General features: G+C 46.8%; 3 protein-coding genes across 6 annotated transcripts in view; 1 reads left to right on the top strand and 2 right to left on the bottom strand.

Annotated features, from left to right (window-relative positions):
- Positions 1 to 340: 340 nt before the first annotated feature.
- THUMPD2 (THUMP domain containing 2) lies at positions 341 to 11,122 on the bottom strand. Its single transcript, XM_026044034.1, has 10 exons — positions 11,030 to 11,122; positions 10,659 to 10,791; positions 9,048 to 9,445; positions 7,904 to 7,981; positions 6,511 to 6,563; positions 6,128 to 6,215; positions 5,230 to 5,301; positions 4,463 to 4,577; positions 2,693 to 2,810; positions 341 to 1,039 (listed from the first exon to the last, which is right to left on the bottom strand). Exons 1-10 carry the CDS (start codon positions 11,120 to 11,122, stop codon positions 718 to 720), a joined length of 1,470 nt encoding a protein of 489 aa, XP_025899819.1. The 3' UTR covers positions 341 to 717.
- A 2,019-nt stretch (positions 11,123 to 13,141) lies between these two features.
- Positions 13,142 to 16,329, top strand: MAL (mal, T cell differentiation protein). Of its 4 annotated transcripts, XM_026044030.1 has the most exons (4): positions 13,142 to 13,228; positions 15,597 to 15,764; positions 15,873 to 15,998; positions 16,255 to 16,329. In XM_026044030.1, the coding sequence occupies exons 1-4, from the start codon at positions 13,142 to 13,144 to the stop codon at positions 16,327 to 16,329; spliced, it is 456 nt and encodes a 151-aa protein (XP_025899815.1). The 4 variants fall into 4 exon arrangements, with proteins under 4 accessions (XP_025899815.1, XP_025899817.1, XP_025899816.1 ...); XM_026044032.1 differs by lacking the exon at positions 15,597 to 15,764; XM_026044031.1 differs by lacking the exon at positions 15,873 to 15,998.
- Positions 16,330 to 21,120: 4,791 nt separating this feature from the next.
- MRPS5 (mitochondrial ribosomal protein S5) overlaps positions 21,121 to 24,767 on the bottom strand; it is a 51,196-nt gene continuing 47,549 nt past the window's right edge. Inside the window, exons 10-11 of the mRNA XM_026044026.1 lie at positions 23,431 to 23,567; positions 21,121 to 21,682 (exon numbers count right to left, since the gene is read on the bottom strand). Coding sequence (XP_025899811.1) covers positions 21,458 to 21,682; positions 23,431 to 23,567 — 362 coding nt within the window. The 3' untranslated portion in view covers positions 21,121 to 21,457. The remainder of the gene's footprint in view (positions 21,683 to 23,430; positions 23,568 to 24,767) is intronic.

Genomic DNA, 24,767 nt, shown 5'->3' with positions numbered 1-24,767 from the left:
AACTCATCCGAAGTATCCTCTGAAAATCTGCAATAACTCTTTATATAAATTCTTCACCATTTCCTGAGCAGCTGCAGTAAAGCTTTGAGTTAGACTGCATCCCCAAAAATACCTTTTTCATATACTAAAAGAATTTAAGACCTCTCCAGCAGAGCTTTTCCATATGCCTTTTTGCAGGCAGAAGTTACCTTCAGCTGAAAGCTTCCCCCATCTTCCCCATTACACCCCTAAAGGCACATTACCAAGTAAGGGAAAACACTGCTGGCAGCAAGATGTCTCTTCACATTTAAACTGAAGCATAAATGGCCTGATAGAAACATGCTTTAGCTGCAAAGAAGTGACATAGAAAACAGTTTATTTCCTTTCCAACAGATCTGAACAGTAATTTCAGATGCGTCCTAGCTTTAAAATAGTACAAGGCTGCAAACACCCAGCTCTCAAGAGCCAGATACACCTTACCAAAAACAGCTTCCTAAAAAAAATACTGCCAAAGATGAAAATCCATTTAATATTACTAAAAGTTTTTTTTTTAAATGCTGAAAAATAATACCTATCTCCATCCTTCTCCTGATAATGAGAAGTTTTGAAGAAACCCTTATCACATCCAAGTCAGAGGAGCCAACAAGTAGCACAGGCTTCAGATTTGCAGGGTTGCAGTGTTCCACCACTGTGCTGCTTTCAAATATATCAGGATTCAAGTTGCATACTACAAGAAAGCTACTGATTCCCAGCAGTAGAGATCTTCTTGTATTTGTGTATGAAAGCATCTGTCTTTCCCAGGCTAACCCCATAGACGCCATCCAGCACCAGTGACCCAAAACACATCTGTCTGCTGCCAAGAAAGGATTCTTCAACATCAGGCACCGCAGAGGAAGAATTCCCATTGACATCCGAGGTTTTCACCGTGGTGGTTTCATTTGCACCATCAGACACAGCTTTAGGAGACCCATCGCTTTCAACACGCTTCATCACCTCATCCATGTCCTTAYGGAGGTCTTGACCGAGCAGCAATACAAGACTCCCTCCAACACGAAGTACTCTGGCAATTGCAGGAAAACAAAGGTTAGGTGTCCATTCCCCAGCACTCACCGAGTTGTGCAGAACTCTGCATGACTGATATTTCAGATGCCCCTGGTATTCAACAGAAGATTTAAGCAAGTGAAGGGTCACAGCCTGAAGCAGGCCCAGTCTCCAAACCTTTGTTAATTCTTCCTACACGGGAGAACTGGGCCCTTTACTGACTTCCAAACATTTCTGACTTCAGGAAGTCTTTACATTTGGCTAGCAGGGAAGATAGATCCAATTATCAAAGTCTTAATTATTTCAAGAATTAGGGCCAGTATCACCTTAAAAGACACTTTTGTGTGCGTGTGTGTGTGTGTGTGTGTGTGTGTGTGTGTGTGTGGCGGGGTGGGGGATAGGTCTCAGGAGCAGCAAAATGCATCAACCTGCAAAGGACCAGCATCCCATTAAAGCAAGAAAAGGGTCAGAGGTGGAATCTTTTCAAGTGTGTAGGACAGTTCAGAAGGTGCCCCCCACCTCTCTCTCTCTCTCTCTGGTGTTTTTGAAGACCTGTCTTCGCACGCTTTACTACTAACTGAAGTCTTTAAACCCAGGAAACTCATGTAGATTGACTACTGTTTGCAATCTGATTATTTCTTAGCACATAAGGAAACTTTACACTTGACTTTGCAAGAGGAAGAGACCACATGGGCTCTATTTACAGTAAGCAGATGAACAAGTCCATCTCCATTATCCCACGGAAATATTCTGCTTAGGACAACCCAAAAGACAAAGCGAAAGAAGAGAAGGTGAAAGTGTCCAACAAGACCAAAGGGAAGTACAGTCAGCATAAACTGAYCTAAGATTGCCCTGATACTCTGGAACTACCCCACCTCCTTCACCATCTTCTTCCCATATCCCTGCTACTCGGTAAGTCAGATCAATATCCAGCTGAAGAGTAACCTTGCAGAAAGGGCTTGCTTTGAGACAAAAACATCTTGGGGCAGAGAAGTGGGGGGCAGTTCAGTATTAGTTTGGCTTCACTTTGCCATGACATAACAGGTGAGACAGATACACACAAAAAAATAGGAAAAGAAAAGAGAACAAGAGAGAGAAATACCAAAAAGATACAAAAAGAGGCATTTAAAAGAAAACCAGGCAGGTTATTCCAGTGAACTGACTGACTGGGGAGAACAAGCCTATCACCATTTTCTGGTCTAGAATCTTTCCTGCTAAGTCAGACTGCTAATGAACTTGGCTGTGAACTCAAAAGGAACATCTATGATTTAATACAAGCAAACCTCAACCAAAAAAAAACAGGAGTAGTGCTTAATTTGCTCAGCCTTACTTCAAGTTTGGCTAGATTATCCCCTTCTTTCTCAAAAGTCTTCCCTCTTTTRCCTTTATCTGTAGCCATCCTGATATGAGAAGAATGCTTGTAAGCACAGCTTAAGCAACACCCACTACCAGTCTGTGCTGCCACCAGCACTGCCACAGCTTGTGAGAGAGGCCACAAGAGTTTTTAAGGCAGAAATAAAAACAAATCTCAGACCTCCATCACCTTCCCAGGATCAGGCTGCAGAGCCAGAGAGTGCTCAGAACAGAGCAAAGCTGAAGCTCACAATGTTTAGTACTGCAAACCATCAGTACATTTATRCCACATCCCAAGCACGTCAAACACCACACGTACCTCTCCATCTCCTGGAGAATGTCTGGTAGGTACGGAACATCTTTTGTGATCTTGAACTTCTTCCCAAATGGAATATCAGAAATCACAGTGTCRAAGCTTTCTGAAGGCAGTGGCAATGCTGCAGAATAAAAGCAGGTCTTTACATCTCACTATCCGAAAAACATCCAGGAGCTTCACTGCCAGTGACCTTACAAAAATATCTGCCTGCTCTTCCAAAGGTTAGGCACTCAAACCCCAAGCTCCTTCAGAGACTCTATTTATCTGCACTAACAGTCTACGAGGCCAATCCAATGCAAACTGAGTAAAGACAGTGACAGAAAGTGATAGTTTAGCTCATGAATTCTGTTACTGGCAATACGACTGCCCCATCAGTAAGACTCTCCAAAATGGGATGTTTCCAAATAAACTGCTGCTTCTCAACATGCCTCTTTACATGTCAAGCATGGGAGAAGAGTTAAGCTTGCAAGTACTTTACATAGTGCAGATGTTCAAATGCAGACACAATGCAAGGAACCAGATGTTCAATCTGCATCCTCCCCAGGAATACTTAGTTTTCTCTTTCCAACTTTTATGAAAAGGTTGGAGAGTACGTTGGTGGGTCCAGGCCAGTAACCAACTGGCTGGGGAGCAGCCCTGTAGAAGTAGATCTGTGAACTGCTGATGAACAAGGAGTCAAGCGTGACCCAGCAGAGCACCTCTGTGGTGACAAAGGCCAACCACATATTGGGCTGTGCTGGCCAGAGCTTAGACAGTACGTTGAAGGAAAAGAGGTTTCCCATCCCTGGAAAAGCTCAAAACCAAGCAACTTAACTTGGCTTTGGGGTTAGCCCTAAATAGAAAAGTCAGACTAAACTTCTAGAGGTCTCCCCCACTTAAATCCTGCTGTAATCCCATGCCAGCCTTTCCAGAAGGGCTAGAGGTCTTTCTTCAGTCATGCTGGGGTCGGCACTTACAGTAAAACATTTTATCTACAAGTGGAAGGACAAGTTACCTACAGTCCTTCACAAAAGATGCAGAAAGAACAGTTTCCGAGTGATGCCTAAGACACCAGCTCTAGTTGTTCAGTATAAGGAAAGCCTGACATCAGGGTATCTCCTAGAAGGCAAGCTCTAAGGTCTTGATAACCAACTGTTCTAACAAGAAATATTTACTTCTTATTGCAAGGAAAGAGAAATGCTTATTCTCCGTCCACTTGTGTACACGGGAGAACACGCAGCTTCTGTCTGTCAAGAATTTCAAATAAGACTAATTCAGATTCAAGCTCTGAGGCCCAGAACATCATAAAAGGCCTACAACCTTCTTCCCAAAGCAGCTCATGAACTGAGAATTTACCAGTTACCTCTTTCAATAAAGAGTCACCAACATTTCAAGTATGTCCACTGGAAAACAGTAATAACTCAACATTACGTTTTATTCATCCGGTTAAATTGAAATTACAACCCGCACTATATACAAATTTGCCTTCATTGTGCTCCCACAATATACAGAAACTCTCATGTTGCAAACAATGTGAAACGTGCAACCATGAAGACTAATATACAAAATTACTGCTCACGTCTAAATACTATTTTGCTGTCTTCTACCAAATTTATTCTTGCTAAAGTTCAGAAAACAAGTATCCACTCACGAGCATTGCAGAGGGTCACCTCGCAGATATTTGTTACAAGTTACCTCTAGTACAGATCATCTACTAGAACTACACTACATGCATAGCCCCAGGAGTACAAGCGACTTTAAACAGGCCTTTCTTTGAACATTTTACAGCCATACCTTTCACAGAAGCTTTAAGTAACTCAATCTTATCCATCAAGCCTGCACTCCTAATATTTGTATATGCACCCTCTAACTGTGAATCGCTTATATCAGCACCCCAGTAACAGGCTTCCTGTTCAGAGGAAAAAAAAAAAAAAGTCATTAAAAGTCATTTAATTGACAAACAGGTATATTTATTTTATAAACCCTCCGTAATACCTTTGTTGCAGGACAAACCCTTTGCTGGGGGGTTTCACTAATATGACACAAGAGCAATAGAGACCAAGAGGACGGAGGAAGGGGGAAATTTGTGACATCTTCACACCTTTCATGTCCTCCGCTGCTCAAAAGACCGGCGGGAGAAACACAGGCTACGTCATAACAGGAAGATCTCAGCTGCTTATTTATGGCTAGCATGCATTGACTCTAATGCCAACAGCTCATTGCACTGTCCTATAGACACTTCCATTCCCATAATAAATGGGAATCCATATCCAATCCATAATTTCAGGCATAAAAATAAAGTAGCCCATGGYTGACTCAAACCTTGCATGCATACAGGGCTCCAGGCATCCTTCCATATAAGGATGTAGGAGCTGCATGTTTTACACCTATGTGAAGGAGTGTCTGCACTAAATCATATTCAGCACCTGTCTGGAAAGACCTATTTGGTTGCAGTTTTCCAGTAAGAAAATGGACTTTAGTATCACCGTGATAGAGATTTCTCCTGATGCCACTACAAGCAGTCTTGCAAGGGTCCTACCTACTGTGGCTGCTGTACTTACAGGCCACTCTTTGGCAGCTTCCAGCAGGATTGTTCCTAACCCGCACATCGGATCCAGGACAAARGCACCTGCCTACAAAGACAAAAGGCTTTAGAGCATCCCAAGCAAGGTAACAGACTCCTCTCAGTGCAAAGCTTCCTTCAACGTATTTGTCACCTATAAATTACCACTGAACCCAACAAGGGTAACAGTGATCATTTCCTTAYCACATCAAAATTGCTTTCAAGGCAGTATAGCAAACATACTTCATGAATAACTTCATTAAAGATAATACATCAAATGTTTCCAATCTCAAGGTGGTATTTGGGAAACAGAGAAACACTTGAGTGTAGACAGATATTGGTATCAAGATAATTATTGAAAAAGATCATTCTCACTCTCATTGGGAAGGAAAAATCCCAAACAAGGCTGGATGTACRAACAATGTAAAAAGATGTGCAATTTAAACAGTGCAGGGAGGAACAGTCTGACTGAAAAGGACTGGGGTTACATCAGGTATCAGGCTGAACATAAGCTGAACATACTGTGCTTGTGTCAGAAAGCAGACAAACCCTACCCTAGACTGCACTATGAATGAACAATGTCCACTATAATCTATCTTCATATATATAAAAATATAACTAATTTATATATTTACATTATATTTATATCTACATAAATTTAAATAACTTATTTTACATATATAAATTATATATATAAAAATATATACACACACACACAAAAAAAAMCTAATACTATTCTAGGCTTTCACACTTGTGTTTGAAACTCAGCACCAATATTGTGACTTGGATCACAGTATAGGCACTAAGAGTTTAATACTTCAGACTCATAGCTTCCTTTCTGACTGGCAGCTGTACTCCTTCATTCGAGTGTCTACCCCTCTGCCAAGAACACTCACACGGATTTCAGCCAGAGATGCCATGGCCCAGGCAATAGTTGATCTCAGTCCTGCTGTTTGGATATACTCCCTGTTTGCCAACGGAATCCTGCAGACAGCAAGAGCAACATGAAGTTATGGTACAATCAAGCCTGAAGGGTCCACATAGCATGAAAGACCAATGGAAGTAGAATTCTTAGACTGGCAAATAGAAAACAATCTGTTTTCATCTTTGAACTCCTTGTGAAGTCTAGCCTACTTGCTCAGGAAAGTCATAGATAACATGACAGCCCAATGAACATTAAATCGGACAATAAATAACAACGGTGGGCAACAATAAATAATAACTGTTTAGAAATGTTTGTTCTGGTACTGCTGAAAGAGCTGGTGATGAGAATGCCTACCTGAAAAGAGGAATTCCCAAGACAGAGTGAATGTCATTTAGATGCACAAAAATCTGAAATACAGCAAACAAGAACAACATTAAAATTTGTCAGTTAGACATCATGTAAATTTAATTCCCTTAAGCCATACTCTGAGGTTGTTTCTATAAATGCYTGATCCTAGCTGAACAACAAAAATACTTTAGAAAATTATCATTAACTGGAAGAAGTCACAGCGGGTGTAAGAATCAAAATCTTTATGGGAACCAATTGTTTGTAGTTTTAAAAGGATATCTTTGACTTGAAAAACATTTATTCTAAGCAGGAGAAGCTAGTTAGCTGTATACACTGGCACCAGGTAATTTTGATGAAAAATCATCCAAAAAATGTTAATTACTATTCATCTCCCTCTCCTTTCCCTTYTACCTTGCCTTTCAAATGAGTTCCTTTACCCAGCATTTCAGATAGAAGGAAGATGTGGATAATACTTCCAGAAATACATACAGCTTCAAGAGCTTGTGCTCCTGTGCCATAAAAAGCATGTCAAAAGAGAAGGCTCTGAGCTGTCCAACAGATGTTTTGTGAATGCAATCCCTTCCCAAGAAGCCCAAAGGAAGATTCTTGATTCTTAAAGAATCCCTATATCCCTCAGTTTTGCTCTGAGTTTTGTAGCAAAAGTCAGATCAAATTATGAGCAAGCTCTCCATTCCTGGTTCAGTGAAGCCTTATTTGATGCAAGGCCTGGCAAAAATGGAACCAGTGGATGAAGTGAGAGCTTTCATGGAAGGTCTCAGTCTCCCCAACATCAGCGCTGACAGCAGCTTCTGTATGCCAAGCACAGGGATGCATAAAGCTTGTCATGAGCAGTGAACCCTAACCCCTAACGTCCCAGACAGTCTGCAAAACAGAGGGCATCTTAACCAAGCTGCTTGCAAGAGTCAGTCTAGGAGATGCACAGGACTGCAAGCTCCTTCCTTAACTGAGTTCTCAAATATGGAGTTCATCAAGAAAAGGCCCTTGTTGCCTTCTCTTTTTCTGCCCCCCCGCCACAGACTGCTGGGGAGAACTGGCTGCCCAAYGGCTCAGGTGAACTCCACCTTTAACAGTCAGCCAGAGCCCAAGAGTCTGTAAGGGTGCAGGTTTCTGCCCTGTTCCCTGGACTGATCCTTCCTAACAGTACATGCTCCTGCAGATCTTTCTGTATTTAGGTGAACTGAAAGGCTTGTGAAAGCTGGTGGTGAACAGTTTCACTGTGTGCAACCAGTTCTTCTCTGGTTAAATGCAGCAGCAGAGAGACAAATAGGCAGAGTCTGCAGTTCAGCATGCAAAGGGAAAGGGAAAAAAAAAACAACACAGGAGACGCAAGGTAAACTCAAAAGCAGCAAGCGAGTGCTTGGCAGAGAAACAGCATTACCTCTAGATCTGGATTCCGCAAGTCTGCCCTCCATCCAAACTGCTTCATAAGTGCTATGCCAATGGCTCTTCCAATCTCCTGTGAGAAGAAAGAATAATAACGTGCAATTAGCACAATTAAGAAAGCTACAGATAGAGGGAGAAAGACATCACTTTAGTCTTTATACAACATCCCTAAGGCCATAGCTTTCATTGTACAATCCTTGTAAATACCTGGGAAGATGCACAGCCTCTCTTTAATCCCTTCAGAAATACTCATGCAAAGGCCTGAAGAAATGCAAGAAAGTCGAACAAGACAGACACAGAGTAAACTTGCTGTCAGACAAAATGGTTATTATTCACCTGGAATACGCAAGGCTGAAGTTCAAGTCCTGCCTAAGTTACAACACACACTCTCATGGCTAAAAATAAATGCATAAGTGTATAACKCACAAAAAAGCTTATATATTTATGCATATATTGCATACATATAAGCACACACACATACAGCCTCTAAAACTTTTTTGCTATCTTCAGACCAAGAGCTCAAACTCACACTTACGCAAACATTTGTACTGGCATGCTTACAGCACCCCACCTCTCCAGGCACTAACTTTAACAGGGCAGGAGAAGTAGTAGTGGTAGTTAAAATACTTATTTTCAGTGACAAGGACCTACCCCTGGGTAGGTGTCCCAGAGCTGCACTCCCCTTCTGGGGAATGTGTTTTCCYCCCCTCAAACAGCCCCAAACAAGGCTGTACTTCTCAAGTTGCAATGCACAGCCTTTGCACCTTGTTACACTACCATGCACAAACAAGAGGAGATGGCTCTGAAGCCTTTGAAAGGGTTCCTCAGGTAAGCACGATGTGCTAGATGGTTGCTACCAAGACTGCATCAGCTTTCACAGGCCCAGCTACCTCTACCTAAACATCATCTACCTATTCTCAGCAGGAAACACTGATGAAAACCATTCAGGGTAATATCTTACCTCAAACTGAACACCACTGCTTGCATTTCTATTTGCCAAAAGTAAAGCAGTTTACATTCTTTTTGAGAAAATACACAAACAGATTCCAGAACATACAGCACAATTTAAATTGCAAATAAACTACACGTTTCCTTCCGCCTTCACTAATTTGTTTCAAAACACAGATAATTTAGTATACCTGTGAAGTAAGTATTTTGGCAATTGCTCCACTACAGCGACAAGAAACTCTGAAACTGAAGCTATGTTTCTCATTAYCAACATCTTTCTCTTCATTGCTTTGGGAAAGTTCTTCTCTAGAAGTCTGGCTTTCAGTCCCAAAGTCCTGATCACTCTTTGTCACCAAGCAGCTCTTCTCAGCTCCTGCTTGGCACTCCTCAGAAACAGTATCTGTCTTCTGTCGTTTAGCTGCAATATTCACCTCTTCTTCTGGTTTTCTCTTGAGAGGCAAAGGATTTTCTTGAGAGACATCATCCTTTTCCTCCTTGTGTCCACAAAGATTTTTCCAAATAGAGATAATATCAAGCCAGTTCCTTGGTTCCTCAGTGACAAGACTTTTAATTTCATGCAATGCTTTCCCTGCAAGAAAAAGACCTTTCAGGTTAATCAGCTTAATCTCAGCATTTGATTCTCCTGATAGCAGATGCTCACAGTGTTTCAACTTCATTAACATTTGAACCCAGGAACTACAGCACTACAGATTAAACACAACTGAGCTCCCCAATGCTCATGTACCCCATCGACAGACAGGCACGTAACAGTCCAATGCAGACTCTGTCGAACCATGAGTAAGTTTTGCAAATTTGGAATTTGAATATTTGTATAAATTCAGCACTATCAGAAGACTACACCACTTCTAGACTCATTCCTGGAGACTGGGGACTAGTCCACCATGTCACCTTCCCCATAAAGCACTCAGTCCAGGGTTACAGACATCAGACACTTTCCCAGATAGAAAAAGAGACACAGACACAAATCATTTTGGTTTACTGTATAAACAAATAAACTTTTATTATAAGCTGAATATGTTCATCTCCTTCAAACCTGGAGCCCCTCATGCACGCCTCAGTTTTCACCCATGCGCAGTCCTGTTGACTTATGTACGATAAAAGGGAAGATAACGCTACAAATATATAGCACAATTCATATAAAAACTTACAAGCTGGTGATGTAAAGAAAGTTTAGATGCCCCTATTTCTCACTTTATGCTTTAGAGTCCATGGATTCTTGAAATTAAAGACTATATCAGAGATAAAAAGGCACCAGCACATGGACATTCATCTCTCTTCTCCAACACTGAGACAATATTGTAACCCGAAGGACTTAAATTTACAAAAAAAAWGTGGTCAAAATCTGTTATGTGACACAGGACACACATGAGGGTCTGCTTGCTTGTAGGGAAAACATAATATGTCCCTTGAGCTGAATTTGAGTTTTAGAAGCTTTTTTAGGTGAAGGTTATTGGGGGTGACAGAGTCCTGGAAGACTCTGTCCAGAGAGGCTGTGGAGTCTCCTTCTCTGGAGATCTTCAAAACCTGTCTGGATGATCTGGGTGTCCCCACTGGAGCAGAGGGTTGGACTACATGATCTCTTGAGGTCCTTTCCAGCCTCAACCATTTTGTGAAGGTGGGGTTGTACACACAGCACCAGCAACAGACAAACTAACACGATTAGCCATTTAAAACAGCTTTCTTCTGAGCTTTCTCCTGGCTGTTTTCGGCACAAATGAAAAATAAAAATCCAGGGGAGCCTTTGAACACGAGACCCTGCTTATTCTCCATGAGAACAATACCTTTATTTCTAGAGAGGTGCAGGGGGGCACGTCTCCTCAGCAGCAGGAACAACCGCTCCCCGGACTTGAGCTTCCTCAGGTCACACAGCTCTGCCCGGGTGGTGAAGAACACCTTCCCCGAAACGTAGTCCACCTACGGGACGGGAGGGCATGGGAGCACGAGGATAACGGGAAGAAACGTAGCAACAACAAAACAAAAGAGGTAGAAAAAAAAAAAAAAAAAGAGAAAAATAAATAAATAAATGAAGAAAGCGACTTGCCACTTGCTGGAGCGGCTCTGCAGCGCCACCGCACGCTCCCTCCTCCACCTTCTCCCTCACCCCGGCGGCGCTGAGGCGACCTGCGGCCGGCCGCCGCCCGGCCCTGCTCACCTCCGTGGCGCCGAGCCGCGCCCGCACCTCCTGCGCCGCGAAAGGCTCCATGCCGCGGCCCGCCGTGCAGAAGTAGCGCTCGGGGCGCGCCATGCCGGCCCGCCGCCATTTCGCGCCGCCCCCGCCGCCATTTCGCACCGCCCCCCTGGCCTGGCGAGGGCGCAGGCGGGAACAGGGCGGCGGGGCGAGGAGGTGCGGGGCGGTGCGCACCCGTGTCGTTTAGTGCTTGTACCTTCCCTCGGGGCGATGTGCGAGGCGGCTGTTGCTGCTCCGTGTCCTCAGCTTGGACGTTATCCTCTTGCAGCGATGTTGCGGTTTTCATCATGGTGGGTTGGCAGCACCTAGAGCTCTTTGCCAGAGTGAACGTGATGTTTGTGTGCCTGGTTTCTTTTACTGTGCTCGCTAATACACTTCACCTGTCTCCCCACGGCTCTGCATTTCTCTGTGCCTGGTTGTGGTAGAGCTGTTAGCTATCCCATGCAGCAGGGAATAACCAACCACCCATTTACAGCAGTCCCATGGTGGTCCCGCACGAAGCTCACCCAAAGTAAAACAAATGAGAGTGTGGTCGATCCGAGAAACTGCTGCCAAAGCCAAAGCAGCTTAAAAACACCAGGCAGGCACCGTGCTGGGAGCGTTTGCTCCTCAGTGTCCCTTGGAGCACCAGAGGTTGAGGCTGGCTCCCTGCTCCATGGACTCGCTGTAGCATTTCTGCTGCCTGTTCAGGGTGGCAGGCTCTCCAGAAAAGTCAAAGCATAGAAAACAATAAGCCAATACCTATCATAATGACATACGGTAGAAACATTGCTACTTAAGAGTCATAAGATTCCAGTAGATGACAGGCAAATGTAATGTGCTCACAGAGCATTAGCTATAATCCCACAGACACCCCCTTGCAACAGATACCCTCATTCCGAGGGGTCTTGATCTTTATGGACCCTATTTAATTAATCCTGATTATATTGTGATACATATCTCCGGAGAAGCATAATTTTGTTCCCAACTGTTACAAAAGCACATAAATGTTATCTCAGCTAATAGTAACRGCATACTAAGTGAAACACCGATAAGATATGTAAAAACACGTGTAATGTGTCCTGGGGCCAAACTCCAGTCTGTCCTGCCAGCAGCTGCTTGATACAGTTAAAATTTCATAGCTATCAGGGCCAATTCTCCTTGCTACAACTGATGTTCATTTGCTTCACTGAATATACTTAATATACACTGAATATACACTGAATTATACCATGTTGTATGCATTTATTATAAATTATGGATATGATATATATAAAATTAAAAGTACATAAATATATGTATATAATTTTTATATAGATATAATAAAATATATGTTATAAATATAAACATATATCAACATATATACACTATGTATTGTATACCCACTTTATTGAAGTCTTTTCAATTCGGTACTTACGTTGTTGCGGTTTTTTTTTTCTTGATTTTGAAACACGAATGAAACAAGGAGAATCATCCCCTTTTATTAGGCGACGATCACAGAAATAACCCTTTTTAATGGGAAGCCGAGTACCCATTTACAGAGGTCTCTTGTACCCAGTTAGTGAACTATTAACGTGCTGCGGGAGAGAGCGGCACCCGTGCTCCTTGCTGTGACTGTGCCCTCACTGGGCAGCGGTGGGGAGAGTCTGGGCTCTGTCCTCCCCAGTTCCTCTGGCCTCCAGTGCTGGATGGGGATGCTGCAGTGAAGCAGGATCTTGAGGGCTGCTCCCAGTGTGGCCCCTGCAAGATCCCGGCTGAGCTCCCGTGCACCCAAGGGACACACAGGACTCTCAGCTTTCCCAGCAGAGTGACACACCTCAGGTCCATCGGCCCTGCTGCCCAGGGTTTGCTGCTAGCAGCACTCAGAGCCCCTGCTGGCACCTGCACCGTGTGGTTCAGGCTCCAGTGGCCACGGAGAACCCCCGGGCACAGAGCTCGGCGGCACCTGCAGTATTTGCGGACACATTCACCTGCCGGTGGGATGGAAGGAGGGAGGGAGCGAGGGAGGGTGGAGAGGAGGAGGGCAGACGCGTTTGGCAGCCGCCCACAGCAGTCAGAGCCAGAACCGCTGGCAGGCACCGGCGGGAAAGACTCGCCATGTCCTCGGCCACCTCCACCGCCTCCTTGCCCAGCGGCCTGGCGGTGCTGACCACCTTCCCTGATGTGCTCTTCATCCCCGAAATCGTGAGTGTCCGCGTGCTGCCGCGCTGCGCTGCCGGGGCCCGAGAGCCGCGATGCCGAGGGGCACCCGCCTCACCCCAAGCCTGCCCTCGGCCCGCTCTGCTGGGGAATTCCATGGGGAAGGGGAGCRAGGAGATGAGCTGAGCGTGGGGGAAGAGGGAACGGGTTCTTGCTGCTCCTTCGCGCCTTRTAGTCCCTCCAGACCCAATTGTCCCACAGTTTGAGTGGCTTTTGTTGGACCTTCGCCTCCAGCCAGCATTGAGCCATCCAGCCGAGGGCCTGAGGAGGGGGCTTATGTTATTTCATGCCAAAAACAATTGCTTTGCCATGAAAATCTTCCCCGCCACCTCACCCAGCCTATCTCCCCAGGACCCACACCATTTACTTCCACCACCCAGCAACAGCCAGCAAGCAAAGAGGAATGGGGCTAAACTGCCATTCCTGARGCCTGGAAAGGTTGTGCCTTCATCCCAGCCCATCCCAGCCACTCCAGTGCCCTCCATGCCTCCAACTTGTCATTCCTCTTGCCAGGGGATTTGGCCCAACAGCTTAAAGCAGGGAGGAAACACCCCACAAACTATCCTCTGTTCGGGAAAGGCTTGGCAATGTGTGTACAAAGGGCCTGGGCACTGGGAGGGAGGATGGAGGAATGCCGAAAAGTCAGATTTCAGCATTTTATCTCCATCTCGGGCAGTTTACAGCGAGGTTGTGCTGCTGTGCTCTCCCCACTGTGTACAAAGGAGGAGGCTCCCCTGAATCACAGCATTCACAACGTGTCCCAGCCCTCAGGGAAACACAAGGTCTCCCGCAGAAGGTCTATAGCGACATCTCAAGCATTTGGACAATTGTTAAGGCCAGAAGGGCCCGTGTGCGGCACAGATGATTGCCACGTTGGGCTGCGCTGATTAATCCCTATTTATTCTGTGAATTCTGCTCAATTCTGATCATCTGCCTTATTTGAGGAGCTTTTTGGATTAAATTTAGCAGCCAGGCTAAGTTAGGGAAACCAAAAAGGGCTACAGTCAGATTTGGACTGTGAAGGAGATGCTCCATTTGAAAGAAGGTTTTCTCAGATTGCATTGCCCATCCTGCTGGATGTGGTTGCAGAAGGAGCCTCTTGCTGCTTTGCTGGTTTTTAATGAGAGGCTGAACAACACTACCACAAAACCAAGGCAGCTATGGGAAACGTGTTTGCCCAACTGAGAAATCAAATTGTGTGGCAAAGAGACCCGGGAGGTGGCAGGAAACACGAAGTGGTGCTTCCCAGCCTGACCTCAGAGCTGACCCCGATTTTGCTGATTTTTAGTGCAGTATTTGCATGCTTTCCCTGGGATCTGCACTGCAGTCATGTAGTCTCCATGCAGGAGTTGTTAGAGGGCCTGGGTTTGTGTTCAGGTGTTGGTGTTTGGTTGAGATGGGACATGCCAACGAAGCAGCACTTTGTAAGAGCCTTTTCCTTCCAGGGATTTGCAAGGTCACAGCCACGTCCTTGATCTAACTTGCATATTTTCACTATGAAAGCAGTAAGGTGTTTCCTCCTACAATCTGGGCTGAAGCGAATTACATGACATTTTCTGAGTATCATAAAGCAGAGGAAAGCCTCTTTCCGGCTTGCAAAATGCCTCCAAGGAAGTGGAAATGCCATGATTTGTAGCAGCTAGCACCTGGATGGCGGTGAAGCCTGGCCTTGTTGATCGGCCACATGATCCTAACATCAGCAGGGCTCGCTTGCCTTCAGGGAATCCACCAGCAACTCTGAGAGCTGCCAGTGAGGAGCAATGGGTCCGCATGGCAGCACCACCCTGCAGGCTCTGCGGGTTCTCCGGAGGAGCTCCTCACTGCATGGTGCTGGGCAGCCCCAAGTTTGCAGACGTCCAGAAAAACTGGGTTGATTTGTTGCAGAAGCAAGCCGTGCATTCCAGCACAAAGACACTGCTGGTGCAGGGCTACGGGTCCTGCCCTCGCTCTTTTGCATGGGAGCCGGTCGGTGGAGAAAGGACAGGATAGATGCAACTGTTCTCGTGCTGCCCATGCTATTGGACACCCCATAGCAGCTCCTCGGGCCTGCTGAAGATGAGGTCCCACCGCCACCTCACCAGCAGCTTGGAGCTCACTCAGCCCCTGTGCAGCCCACAGTGGAGGACCCCAATGGCCCGAGCAGCAGCGCAAACCTGTCCTCCCAGTGGTGCTGCAACTCTATTTCTCCCACCTCAGGCAGTAAAACTCACTGCATTATCTGTCTTCACACCCTGCTTCTCGGGTGGCATTTGCACGGGGTCTCTGTTAACCCACGGGCCCGTGCTTTTTGTGTGGGTGGGCCAGGTTTGGCACAGCTCCTTTCAGCCACATGTTGCTCCTCTTTGGCTTGCAGATCTTTGGGGGCCTCGTCTGGATCCTCGTGGCCTCCACCACGGTCATGGTTCCCATGGCACAAGGCTGGATAATGTTCGTCTCGGTGTTCTGCTTCGTCATGTCCATCTCCCTCCTGTGCCTCTACCTTTGCGGGGTGCACGGCGGCAGCCGCTCCTGGGTCACCTTGGTAAGCGTCACCACCAAAAGCGTCACCTTTTGCTCCTGCTCTGCGTCGTGCTGGGCCTTGGGGAGCACGTTGCCCTCCAATGCCCACTGCACCTCCCTTGCTTCGCAGGACGCCTTCTGCCAGGGCACCGCCGCGCTCTTCTACCTCAGCGCCGCTGTGCTTGAAGCCTACATCACCTACAACTACAGTAACACCCTTCTATACACCATCTATAAGGAGAACATTGCTGCTGTGGTGAGTCCACGGTGGGGGACAGGCACGTGGGGGCTGCAGGGCAGGCTCGGGGCAAATCTTTAACCAGGCTAAGCACATGGCATGGGAGAAACTCATTCCTGACAAGGGAGAAACTCATTCCTGCCCTGCTTCATGTGAGTATCTCCCGCTGGGCAAAAGTCAACACTAATATAACATGTTACGAGGCGGTTGCACAATACGAGGAAACATGCGCTGTAATAAAAAGTTAACTGGCTGATACGTTTTTCCATTGCAGGTATTTGCTTTCCTAGCCACGCTGATGTATGTGATCCATAAGGTGTACTCGCTGCTGCGATGGAAGTCATCCTGAATGTCCTCCCCCACGAGTGGGCCTTGTGGTCACCCACAGACACGAGATGTTCAATGACTGCGGTTTCGGGCTGGGGCTGGGGGTTGGTTTTCGGTGTTATTGGCTATACAAGCAGCTTGGTGTGTGGGACTGTAGCAGTGAAGAAAAAGGGCCTGCCAGAGAAATCTGTATGTCCTGGCATGATCCATTCCCCTCCAGTCTCTACTGGGTTGGCTATGGTGTGTAAGCAAGACCCAAATAGGAAAAAATCCAGCTTTAAACAGAATAGTGTTATTGGATCCAAAGTGCCAAAATATTCCCAAGTCTGCCTTACGCTTTCAGAGTTGTTCTTGCTACCAGAGGACGCCTGAACAAAACAAACAGTGCTCGGGAGAGCAAGTATGAAATCCGGCCTTTTTCTCTGGAATCTGGCCATGTAAATCTAGTTTCCTCTGCAAACCAGACTTGCCAAAAGAGTATTTCACACAGTTTCCAGAAATGCCCTCTCTGGCTCGCGATGAGAAATGGGCAGCATATAACTTGTCTCCAGGGAAATACAAATTCCTGCAGCCCCGATGGGAACTGCCGAATTATGAGGCCCAGCTGCAACCCGAACCAATAGCACTGCCATTAATCTCTCTGTGAAATATAACCAGAAAGGGGCACTGCAGAGACGGAAGGAGAATTACACGGGCAACTGAATTAAGAATAAGCAGAGACGACGCTTGTCTTTGGCGCGCGGCTGCTCTCAAACCCTCCTTTACCAATAAAGACAGGTTTTCTGTAACTTTCCAYGTGGCTGTGGGTCCCTGTGTTGCAGGGCCGGCCCCACGTGCCCCACGGCCGCTGCCCGGAGGCCAAGCAGCAGCGCAGGAGGCAACGCGGAGCCAGGGGGTTTCACATGTTCCTGACATGCTGTGGGTTCCTCTCAACTCTCCCGGCTTGCAGGGCACCAATCGCTTCTGCTTGGAGGCTGAAGTTCACGCACGATAACAAGGGATGGAGAAGGGGAGGGAAATAAAGATGAACGAGGGACACATCTGCTCTTTCAGAACCTGGGGGGATTTTTTGCATTTGGGATTTCAACCAAAAGTTTTGGTTGCAGCTTTTTAATTGAAATTCAGGGAAAATAATAGTTTTTTTTTCCAATGATTGTGGGTTTTTTTTTTTCCTCTCATTTTTCCACATTAAAAATGAGGCTGACCTGTTTTGCTTGCACCGGTGTGACAGAAGCGACCCTATGGCAGCAGTGGCGAGGAAGAGCCCGCGCTCAGAGCGCGACGGGCACTCACGGGCGCTGTGAGCGTGACTTGTGCCTCCGAACATTCACCCTGCCCCTGCCGGGACTGGTTTCAGCACCGCGTCATTAGGGAGTGGGGGAAATTTAACGCCTGTTGCTATTAATGCCCCAGAATTTAGCACTGAAACACAAAGACGCCTCTTTTTTTTTTGGTGGAGGTGTTTGCGGGCACACCCCGGGACGCCCGCCCTGCCTCTCCTGCACCCTGGAGCTATTTCCCCTCCTATCCATCTCCTCCTGCCTCGCTTTGCCCTTTGCTTCCCCTTGCCCTGCCACACACCAGTTCACACCAGTCCACGCCAGTTTGCCCGTCTGTCCCCTCCACGCTGGCCCCCAAATCAGGCACCTCCCTCTGTGCATTAGCAGGTTCCTGCCATGAATCAACGCTGGAAAAAAAAAAAAACAGCCAGACACTGCTGGTGTGGGAAGAGAGGAAAGAAAGGAGATTGGAAAAGCACTCAGGCATCTCGGCTGGCCATCATGCCCAGTCCTCCAGCCCTCGCCTGCCCCAGTGCCAGGGCAATGGTGCATCTCAATGCTGTGGAAATGAAAGACGCTGCACAGAGACCCCTGGAAGCTCCCTGCACCTTCCTACGCCTTGTGCCTGGTGCCCACAAAGACCCCGCCACGGGCAACATTGGCCTGAGAAGCTGTGGGAACGTTGGGTGTGATGAGCTCTGTGCTCGAACGGGCTGTGGCTACTGCCCTTCAGCCCCAGGAGGCAGAAATAGGCTTATGCCCCAGAGATACCTGTCTAGGTTAGGTGTAAGCCTCTCTGGAAGGGATGGTTATTCCTGTTTAATGGCACAGACAGCTTTTTAAGTGCCCATCTCCACCTCCTCGCAGCAATTCAGCCTGGCTCACAGGTGGTGGCGGCAGCTTTGCAGAAGCAGAGGGAGGAAGAGTTCAAACCGGGGCTTTTTCTCTGCCTTTTGGCCATGCTGTTCTCTAGCTACCCCTCCGGCGGGGCTGGAGACCTCGCTGGATCCGCAGAGCTGCAGGACTAGCAGCGTCCCCGGGCATCCCCGGCGCGCGAGCACGGCACCACCCAGCGCAGCATGGCTGCGCTGGCATGCAAGTGGCTTCCTGTCCACCAGGTGCCAGCAAGTCCTTGACTGCAGCGCTGCTCCATGGCAGGCTCTGCATTTGCTTGGTTCCATCCCTGCGGCCACCACGAGCTCTCAGCTGGGAGCATAACGGGACTTTCCCCCTCTGCTTTTCTCCTCCAGCTTCTAGAGGAAACCTGCTGGCATCTGCCTCAGAGCTACACGGCAATTCAAAACAAAGCAGCCCCCCTCAGCTCGTGACACACACAGCTCCAGGCACGTCACTGTGTTCAAATTGCTTTCACGGCTGCTCTCGCTTAGTTACGAGATGCTTAACCATAGTTTTGTCTGCTTCACAAATGTGGGTGCGTTGAGTCCCCAAATTACCTAGTGTTGAAAGGTGAGTCACGTGCAGTGCCTCGGCAGATGCAATAAAAAAGAAGTGAGCAGTTCCATCCTCTTCTGAACTGCAGTTCTGAATGCAAAGAGATGGCGGAGAAAATTATGGCCTGCTCCGTGGAAAATGCAGGAGTTTTTGGTGCTGGGTGGAACAACTGTGCAAGCAGCTACGAGCTTGAGTAGATGTTGTGCTAACAGGTACAAGCTTGGGAAAAAAGGAACCTCCTCCAGACATTTTATGAAGGCAATGAAGTCCAACACGGTAGAGCCTGATTCCTGGGCTGTTACCACCTCCTGCAGCACCAGCCCCACGTACGTTGCCAGCCTTGGGCCAGAACACAGGTGCCTACCTGTACGTTCAGAGCCAGGAAACACGAGCCTGGAGTACAAGGAAGCAGCAAGACATCTCCAAGCGTGGGGACAATCACTCACCTGCTACGGACATGTAACAGGTCCAGACGTGCATGCAGACATGATTCTGAGGAGAGGAAACATGCTGGCATGACCCGCTGCTTGCTGCAACACGGGGAGGTGAATCACGAGCAGCCGGTCCAGCTGAGTGGTGTTGACCATCTCCAGCATCCGAGAAAGCAGGGGCTGCTTCAGCTCATCCGAGAAAGCAGAGGCTGCTTCAGCTCATCCGAGAAAGCAGAGGCTGCTTCAGCTCACTGTGTTCCTGCAAGGACGGAGGCAAGTTTAAGTGCAGCGAAATAACCCAAGATTTGGTTGCTTTAGGCCAGGTTTATTCATTAGCACGAGTCACCTCAGCTGTGGGAGGCAGGCTAAATGTGAGCCCGCACTCCAGAGCGGCGTGCTCGGCTATGCTACTTAGAGGAAAGTTTGCAAGCTGAACTGTTTGCACCCTGAGTTCAGATTCAGTGAGCAATCCGGAACGAAACGCGCAGCCAGCGGCTCGGCAGGCATGGCCACGGACTTAGAATTTGGATTAACAGTTGCATAAAATTCAATTAAATCCCCCATGCCTCACTGTACATGCACCACTGCTGTCTTTAGAAATTTACGGCATTTTTATCATGTAAAACTATTGCCCTGGATGCTTTTAGCATCAAATGCAGATTCCCAGGCTGATCTTGCAGCATTTTTAAGATTTTTTGTTCCTGTACTAACATGCAGCAAACATTGTTTGGCTTACAGAGAAAAGCTGACAAGCACTCACAGACTGTAGACGAAATGGCAACTCCATTTGAGCTTTGGCCACAGTCCAGACCAAACTAAAGGCATTGATGTAAACTTCTGAATTACTTTATACCCGGTTTTAAGGCTCTGTCATGAAGCGCTGCGCTCAGTTCCAGCAACTCTTTTGCAATGCCTAAGACAACAGCTTGCAGCTGCCACAGAGCACCAGGTCCCTGAAGGTAGATGCAGAGCCCTGTGGTCTTTTGGTGGGACTTGGGTGATGGCTTCCCCAGCTAGCTGCTTCTCTAGCTTGTAGCACCTGCCTCTGCGTGCTTCAGCTGGAGACCTGCTACGTGAAAGGGTTTGATTCCATCTCTGCTCAGAGGCTGGTCTGAATCATGGCCTTTCTCTTACTCCTTTAATCCTATAGTGCTTTTGAGTGCTGGGATGGGTCCCCAGACTCTTACCTTGGCACCAAGGTGGCAGAGAATGAAGCCAGGTCCTCCCCCAGCACATACACAAAGTGCTGCTGGAGAGGTTGGACAGCTGGTGTTGGAGTGAGCTTCCACTGCCTGTCAAAATACCACAACATCTCAAAGGAGAGTGGGGGGTGGTTGTCCTCAGTTCGGTGGGCTCTGCTTTAGAGGGGAACTCCCCCACTTGGGTGGTTAGTGTTTGTGCCCCCCACATGTTGCTCCCCAGCACCTTTTTTCCCTCTCCTGGGGCACACACTTTGCACCTTCTGAGTTCAGAGCTCTCCCAGCATTGCAAGTGAGCCAGGGCAGGGAGACGGAGAGCACGCACGTCAACTCCCACCACTGCTGCGTGCTCCGAGATCTTCCACGCTTAAGCAGACATTGGCAATCTGGAAAAAAAAAACCCTAAACCCAACAACAGAAAGTAGAAACTAAAAAGCAAACCCACACCATCTCATTCTGAGGATTCTTTATTAACAGTCTCATCTTTTCAGCAGTTTCCCACAAGCTGGTGGATGAAACCAGGGGTCTGGTGTTTACAAATCATCTTGCAGAACGGCGCAAACACAGACCTGAAGTCAATGTGATGTCCACTGGCTGTTTCCCTTTTAAAGTTCATAGTTTAAAAGTGGCCAGAAGACAAGCAAATGGTGTTACTGAACGGCAGCGAAATGAAGATCATGAGCACCCTACTGGTGCCACATCCAAAACACAAGCCCAGACAAGCTGTCCCTTGGGCCGGACCTTCTCAGCTGCGCCTCTGACCAGAAGAGACTGGGGGGCTGAGGCTTTTAACACGCTGTCCGCCTGACATTTGCCCAGGGAGATTTCTTCATCCCCTGAGCTTCTTTCACGTCGCTCCACTCCAGCTTGGTGTCTGGAACCTCATCCTCCAGCTCGGGATCTTCACGGAGGGCTCCCTCGGGTGAGGCCACCACGATGGGCAGTGGGCCTCGCTCCTCCCGAAACTCCACGACGTAGAGGTTCTTCTGGTTGGCCAACTGCTGGTGAGTCTTCTGTGGGGGGACAGGAGGAGCAGGAGAAAGAGGAAACACGATCAGCAGAGGTCTCAGGCTAACAAATACCCCAGGAAAGGCTGGTTTGTTTTCCACTTCTGGCTGGTTCCTGTTTAAATCACGCCTAGATAATACTAACAAAGTTGCAACACGTTGGTTTGCTTGAGGTGAAGCTTTACATGGGCTAGAGGCTAGGAAAAAAAAACAGTAATTTACTAATAAGTCGTTTCAACACTGCATAAACTAGAAGCACATTCTTGAGGATATCAAAAGAACTCACAGCAAAGCAGCAGGAATTCAGCTGGCAGACTGCTCATTTTCCAGCACTGTAACATCACCCTAGAGGAACTCGTTTCTAGAAGGGTTTTGGCTAGGAAAAGCGCATCCTGCTAATAAACACCAGTGTTAATAACCTGTTAATAACCTGTAGCACCAAAGCACAATATTGTGCTCTCATTCTGAGGAGAAACACAGACAATCGGGCGCTCCCAAGAACAGACCAAAGGAAAATTAAACATCCTTTTTCACACATATTCAGTTGCTCCTGGAGAGATGGGACCTGCTGAAGTCCCATACAGCTTCCCAGCACTAAATTATACTTGATATTGATCTGTTTTATATCTTCATATTAATACAACTTGTCCTTTGAAAACATGTGTGTTGCTGCCTTTACAGATAATAGTAGCCAATATAAATATACTAATTCAACATTATTTGCAAGTGCATCCCATTCCTATACACAGGTTGGTTTGTTAAGGCTCAGATTCTACAGAATGTTTACTGAGACCAGAAAACATTTCTGTTTTAGGGCAAACAAGACGACAATGTTAAGTGCACACCTTTAAGAGCAATGATCTATATAGCAGGCCCTTCTTCCACTTCTTTTGTGGAAGGCTTCTCAGAGACGACGCTTCAAAGAAGTTACACGGACTTCCTCAGGTCTGAATATCCACAGATATTGAAGAGTCTGTAAGCATCTCTGGGCAAGGAGGACTGTAACTACCTGCTCTTTCGAGACTCAGCTRAAAAGCTCACTAGGACAGGATGATAGATTGGACAATTATAGCCTTGCAAGGGGATCCGGCCACATTTCAATATTGGCAAAGTAAATGGTTACCCTTTGGCAGATGCCAAGACTGTGGCCAAGTGAAACACTCCAAATTTCCAAAGGACTGGCTCATCCTAAGGCTGCCTTTCAAACTAAGGCAGATGAAAGGCTGCATGTTGGATAGTTACGGACTGTTAGCTACAGACAACTGGCTCAGACAAAGCCCCTGTGCTGCAAGCACTTTGTGTGAGAGGCAACGACACCCCCGATTTATTTCAGGCACCCTAGTTATGCTACCAAGAAAAGCTGCTGCCGTGTTCAGTCCTTCAGCCATGAAAACCTAGAGCACAAACAAACAAGCACCAGGAAGCAGAGCAGGGCCACAGTTTCCTCTGCCCCATGCTTCTTAACATGTCGCCAAAAATACCACAAAGGAAAGCCGACAAGCTTGGATCCCTTTGGAGGCACTTGGCTGTGGAATGAAGAGCTACACTCTGCTGCTCCTCTTGGACAACTTTCTACAGCTCCTGCGGAGGAGACGTAGGACAAGGAAACAGTCACCTAGCGATTTTATTTATTCTTGGAAAGTTTTCTTTACTTTAAGACTTGAATTTAAGCAACGTTTGACCACAAATTATTATGATAGCAGTCATAGTCTGCTCCCGATCTGAAAAATAAGCCTGCTGAATATGCAATTTACCTGTTCTGTTAAGCCTTTAAAGAGAGCTCTGGTGATGTTAATCAAGTTTTTCGAACCAGAAACCCTGGCATACATGTCCTTAATGCCAATTAGTTTGCAGATGGTGATGATAGCTCGGTGGCAATGAAGTCCATAGCCTGTAGAAAAACACAAATTGTGCATGTAAACATATAGTTTAGTTAAGGAAAAAATATCTGCAACCTCATCTTAACCATCTTTGTTCCCTACTAGGTTAGAACACATTAACATATCTTAAAAACTATAACTTGGCATAAATGAACAATTTTCCCAAGTCTCAGCAGCTTTTATGCTAACATAAAAATCATTCTTTCTATACTAAGTATTTACTACTTAGAATATTGCAAAATCAATCAAAATCCACACCACCTGTACACTCAAAACAAAAACCACAGAAAGATGCAAACCCCAGGTGAGGTCGGAGTTTCAACAGAGCCATTGGCACCTTCAGATTCGTGCCCTGTGGCTCATAAACACCCAGCTCCCTCCCCAGGCCACATTCATGAAATGTAAGGCAAATCTCTCCCTCCGCTTAAGAACGCAGTGATCCTCAAAACTAACTATCAGCAGAGCAGTAAGACAACAAGTTACTTAACAATATTAAAATGAAGCCTTTAAGAGGAGAGAGGATCTCAGAGGAAGCGGATCCCAGTATCCTGGGATGACCTGCTCACTAGGGTTACAAGACATCTCTTCTAATGAGCAACTTTCATAGTTTCTGACCTGTTTTCTCTGCCATTTCAGTCACGCAAATGCTGAGCAACAGTTTCAGTAAATCCTAACGATGGCGATCTGACTTTGAAGCCCTGGTTTAGACACGTAGTAGAGAGGGGTAAATTGGTCCCCTACTGTGCTCAAAGCACTTGAAGCAACGCAGTCCTTTAGACACCAGATCAGAGAGGATCAGAGAGGCCAAGAGGGTCTTCCCAAAGTCCGAGATCATGCTCAAAACCTGTCACATGCAGCAGAGCTGCAGGTATCAGGAAGGGTCCAGGGAAGAAAAGGAAGGTCCAGGGCTACCTGTGAGCAACGATGCTCCCTCCAGCAGAGAAGCGTGGTCTGGACACAGAAAAGGGGATAGTTCCAATGCATTTCACTTAAAAGTGACAAAGACAGCTTACAGATTAGCCCATTCTGCAGGGCAGGCTTGTGGCCAAGTAAATGAAGAAAAATAATATATTCCAGTGCTGCAATGCTTTACTGTGCCAGTATTTTCCTTATTCTTCTAACCTACAGCTGGTAAACAAACTGCAACCCTCCAAGGACATTTATTCCGGCATTTGAGAAAAATATTGTTTTCTATACTATGAGACAGGATC

This window comes from Nothoprocta perdicaria, unplaced genomic scaffold (genome assembly GCF_003342845.1).
Source record: "Nothoprocta perdicaria isolate Ctin4 unplaced genomic scaffold, notPer1 scaffold_347, whole genome shotgun sequence".
NCBI lineage: Eukaryota > Metazoa > Chordata > Aves > Tinamiformes > Tinamidae > Nothoprocta > Nothoprocta perdicaria.
This window is presented reverse-complemented; position numbering and strand designations above follow the sequence as displayed.

Bases quoted from the DNA above. Each gene is read 5' to 3' on its own strand.
- MAL (XM_026044030.1), top strand. From the start codon at position 13,142: ATGTCCTCGGCCACCTCCACCGCCTCCTTGCCCAGCGGCCTGGCGGTG. The intron at 15,765-15,872 runs GTAAGCGTCACC...CTTGCTTCGCAG, and splicing joins GCCGCTCCTGGGTCACCTTG to GACGCCTTCTGCCAGGGCAC. The intron at 15,999-16,254 runs GTGAGTCCACGG...TTTCCATTGCAG, and splicing joins AGGAGAACATTGCTGCTGTG to GTATTTGCTTTCCTAGCCAC.